At 41.7% G+C, this 4521-nt stretch overlaps 1 protein-coding gene across 1 annotated transcript in view; it reads left to right on the top strand.

Annotated features, from left to right (window-relative positions):
• Nucleotides 1-4521, top strand: part of UBE2G1 (ubiquitin-conjugating enzyme E2G 1) — a 70002-nt gene that overhangs the window by 56945 nt on the left and 8536 nt on the right. Inside the window, exon 5 of the mRNA XM_011980458.1 lies at nucleotides 1186-1309. Within this exon, the coding sequence (XP_011835848.1) occupies nucleotides 1186-1272 (87 nt within the window). The 3' untranslated portion in view covers nucleotides 1273-1309. The remainder of the gene's footprint in view (nucleotides 1-1185; nucleotides 1310-4521) is intronic.

Below are 4521 nucleotides of genomic sequence, written 5' to 3'. Positions count from 1 at the left end.
CAGGTTCAAGCGATTCTCCCGCCTCAGCTTCCCAAGTAGCTGGGACTCCAGGCGTGCGCCACCAGGTCCAGCTTATTTTTGTATCTTTTAGTTGAGATGGGTTTCATCATGGTGGCCAGGCTGGTGTTGAAGTCTTGATCTCAGGTGATCCTGAGGTCCTGCCTCGGCCTCCCAAAGTGCTGAGATTATAGGTGTGAGCCACCATGCACGGCCTCAGCCCCACTTTTTATTCAGGCTCTTCTCAGATTTGCCATTTCCAAATTTTAGCTTCTTTAGGCCTCTGTTTAATAGACCCTTTTCCCTTTGTTTCCCCTCTCCCCCAATTCCTCTCTGTCTGGCTCGCTCTCTCTGCTTCCCTTCTCTTCCCCTCCCCTCATTACCCCACCGTTCTGTTCCATTTTTGCATGTCAGACAGTGACAGTGATAATTGTCATGTGTTCTTCTCTACACTAGAAATGGTACTTAGTATCATCTCAATATGATGCATCCCACCTACCTACCTTACGTTGCAGACATGTTTATGTTTATATTCTGGTAGTTTCCAATAGGGAGCGTTGGTAATCCTTCAGATTAGCAACTGAATGTCTTTTTTTTTTTTTTTTTTTTTTTGAGACAGAGTTGCTCTGTCGTCCAGGCTGCCGTGCAGTGGCGCCATCTCAGGTCACAGCAACCTCTGCCTCCCCGGTTCAGGTGATTTTCCTGCCTCAGCCTCCTCAGTAGCTGGGATTACAGGCATGGGCCACCACGTCTGGCTAATTTTTGTACTTTTACTTTCAACATATTGGTCAGGCTGGTCTCAAACTCCGGACTTCACGATTCACCCACCTCGGCCTCGCAATGTGCTGGGATTATAGCCGTGAGCCACGGCGCCTGGCCTGAATGTCTTATTTGTGTATTTTAACTTTCGTTTTCAGTGTAATACAAAACTGTAAATGTTCTTTCGTGATCTTTTTCTTTTTTAAAAATAATTTTTAATGTAGAGGGAATTTGCATAGGAGATTTCTGCCTGTATATCCTGGTAGTGTCTTGCAAAAGTATGTCTAACTGCTTTCTACCTTATCAGCTTTATAATATTTTTGAAGTGGACAAATCACCAAGGGATTACATTCAAAATTAAAATAAATATTTGAGATTATAAAGAGGAGTTTGCATGAAATCACTTGATACTGCTTTTTTAATCTACAGAAAGAATGGAGGGAAGATAGAAATGGAGAATTTAAAAGAAAAGTTGCCCGCTGTGTAAGAAAAAGCCAAGAGACTGCTTTTGAGTGACATTTATTTAGCAGCTAGTAACTTCACTTATTTCAGGGTAAGTTTATTTTAAATATCATACTTTTGTTTTTTTGTAAGTATCATATTAGTTTTTGGAAATTGTATGACTTGGGTATTTGAATTACATTTTTTCATTGACTTCATTTTTTAATGGTATTATCCAGTAGTCTCGTTCTTAAAACTACTGTATAATCTGCTTGCTTTTCTCCTAAGACATCAACTGTTTTTGACTAGATATTCTGCTTTCATATGGTTAGTATGCTGGTGGCCTATTTCTTTTCACTGATGGTAAAGTTTCTAATGATAAGGTTCTTATTTCAGTTTAGTTTCTTTGTTTGACTTTTTGATCTAGCATCCTGATCACTTGGGCACTAATGTTTCTTACATCTTTTTTTGTTTTTAAGACGAGTCTCGCTCTGTTGCCCAGGCTGGAGTGCAGTGGCGCGATCTTGGCTCTCTGCAAGCTCTGCCTCCCGGGCTCACACCATTCTCCTGCCTCACGCCATTCTCCTGCCTCAGCCTCCCCAGTAGCTGGGACTACAGCACCTGCTACCATGCCCGGCTAATTTTTTGTATTTTTAGTAAAGATGGGGTTTCACAGTGTTAGCCAGGATGATCTCCATCTCCTGACCTCCTGATCCACCCACCTCGGCCTCCCAAAGTGCTGGGATTATAGGCATGAGCCACCACTCCCGGCCTCTTATATCTTCATATACTGTATTATGTAGGGTATAGGCAAGACTATTAGCCATCTACCTATTCAAGGTTGGTCTTCTGGCTGGGCGCAGTGGCTCATGCCTGTAATCTCAGCACTTTGAGAAGCCGAGGTGGGTGGAACACCAGAAGTCAGGAGTTCGAGACTAGCCTGGACAACAAGGTGAAACCCTGCCTCTACTAAAAATACAAAAATTAGCTGGGCCGTGGTGGCGTGCACCTGTAATCACAGCTACTCAGGAGGCTGAGGGAGGAGAATCACTTGAACCCAGGAGCCGGAGGTTGCAGTAAGTCAACATCGCGCCATAGCACTCCAGTCTGGACAACAGAGTAAGACTCTATCTCAAAAAAAAAGCAAAAAACAAACAAAAAAAAGTTGGTCTTCTGTCTCCTTGGTCTTTACAGATAGGGCCAGTAGTAAAAACTTGCCTTTCATTGTATAACATCTGTCTACAGTTTATGTTAGGTCTAGAAAGGAGTCAAAGATGGAAGGTACCCATCTACCTTAGAAGAGGAAATAATATAGATTAATTGCCCACACGTGGGTTATTTGGTCTCTTCTTTTAAAAAATTAAATATTGAAATGATAGAAACTGAAGTCAAGACTATCCTTTTAGGGGTCGTTTCTATAGTTTGTTACTATAGAAGTTTTCTGAAGGCTTAGAGCACCAAAGGATACAACATTGAGCTTGTTTCAAATTCAGCTGCTTTGATTCAGCAAGCTGCAACAGTTAAAAACATAGCAGAAAATATTTATTTAGTATCTCTGTCTCTGAAAAAGGAATAGTTCTGCAGGTTTGTGAATAAGGTCTAAGAGTTGTCCAGCTACAGAAACAAGATGCCAGATGATTCATAAGACCTATTTGTGACATTTAAATTATGCAATAAAAGACCTATTGATTTGTGAGGGTTAAGGGAGAAACTGAAATACAGTGTCCAAAAAAATCACACTTCATGGTACATCTTGAATCTACCCATTTTAAGAAAACGAACATTACCATTATCTTCTGTCCCCTACACGCCACTGCTTTCTTCTGTCTCTTTCTCATATTCCTAATTCTGGGTTTACTATTGCTTTTCTTCATAATTTTACCAAATTTGCATTTTTAAACAATATATTTCATGATTTTGAACTGTTTATATGTGGAATGATAACGAATGTATTCTTCTGTTACTTTTATTGCTCAACATTCTTCAGGTTGATCTGTGTTGTTTCAAATAGGTGTATTTCACAAGTGTGCTGTTTCATTTGGTAAATTACTGCTCTACTCCTTACTGTCATTGCAGTTATTTTCTGAATTGGTGTAGGGGTGTTTTTCTTTTTCTGTGATAGAGGATGGCTCTCCTTGTTTCCTGATTTGCATGTACTGTAAGAGTTTCTCTAGGGTATATACTTAGGGGTGGAATTGTTAAATCAAGGGTACACGTATGTCATTTTGACTAGATAATGCCAAATTATTTTCTAAAGTGTTCCTTCTTTACATAGTCCCATTAGCAAGAATAAATGTTCCCTTTGCGGCCAGGTGCGGTGGCTCATGCCTGTAATCCCAGCACTTTGGGAGGCTGAAGCAGATGGATCACAAGGTCAGGAGTTCAAGACCAACCTGGCCAATATGGTGAAACCCTGCCTCTTCTAAAAATATAAAAAACTAGCCAGGTGCGGTGGGAGGCTGAGGCAGGAGAATTGCTTGAACCTGGGAGGCAGAGGTTGCAGTGAGCCGAGAGCGTGCCACTGCATTCTAGCCTGGGCAACGAGAGCAAAACTGTGTTCCAAAAAAAAAAAAAGATTCCCGGCCGGGCATGGTGGCTCATGCCTGTAACCAAGCACTCTGGGAGATGGACAGATCACCTGAGGTCAGGGGTTCGAGATCAGCCTGGCCAACATGGCGAATTCCCGTCTCTACTAAAAAATACAAAAATTAGCTGGGCATGGTGGCTTGGACCTGTAATGCCAGCTACTCGGGAGGCTAAGGCTAGAGAATCGCTTGAACCCAGGAGGTAGAGGTTGCAGTGAGCCGAGATTGCACCACTCCCTTCCAGCCTGGGTGACAGAGCAAGACTCTGTCCCAAAAGAAAAAGAAAAAAAAAGAAAGATTCCCTTTGCTTCATATACTCAATAACATTTGAGATTATCAGAAATCTGAAAGATTATCAATCTGACTTGGCATGGTAGCTCATGCCTGTAATCCCAGCATTTTGGGATCTCATCTCAATGGGCAGATTACTTGACGTCAGGAGTTCAAAACCAGCCTGGTCCATGTGGTTGAAACCCCGTCTCTACCAAAAAAATATAAAAATTACCAAGGCGTAGTGGTGCACTCCTATAGTCCCAGCCACTCGGGAGGCTGAAGCAAGAGAATTGCTTGAACCCTCTCAATCTGGATATTGTGGACTTAGTATGCATTGCCCTAGTTACCAATGAAACTGCGTATCATTTCATGTGTTTGACCATTGAGGTTTTCTCTGCGAAATGCATGTTCAGGTTTTTAGACTACTTTTTCGGTTTGTTGATTTGTATACTTGTTCTTCTATTTT

Source organism: Mandrillus leucophaeus, unplaced genomic scaffold, assembly GCF_000951045.1.
Source record: "Mandrillus leucophaeus isolate KB7577 unplaced genomic scaffold, Mleu.le_1.0 Scaffold212, whole genome shotgun sequence".
NCBI classification, from domain to species: domain Eukaryota; kingdom Metazoa; phylum Chordata; class Mammalia; order Primates; family Cercopithecidae; genus Mandrillus; species Mandrillus leucophaeus.
The sequence above is the reverse complement of the archived record's forward strand: the minus strand, read 5'-3'. Positions and strand labels throughout refer to the sequence as shown.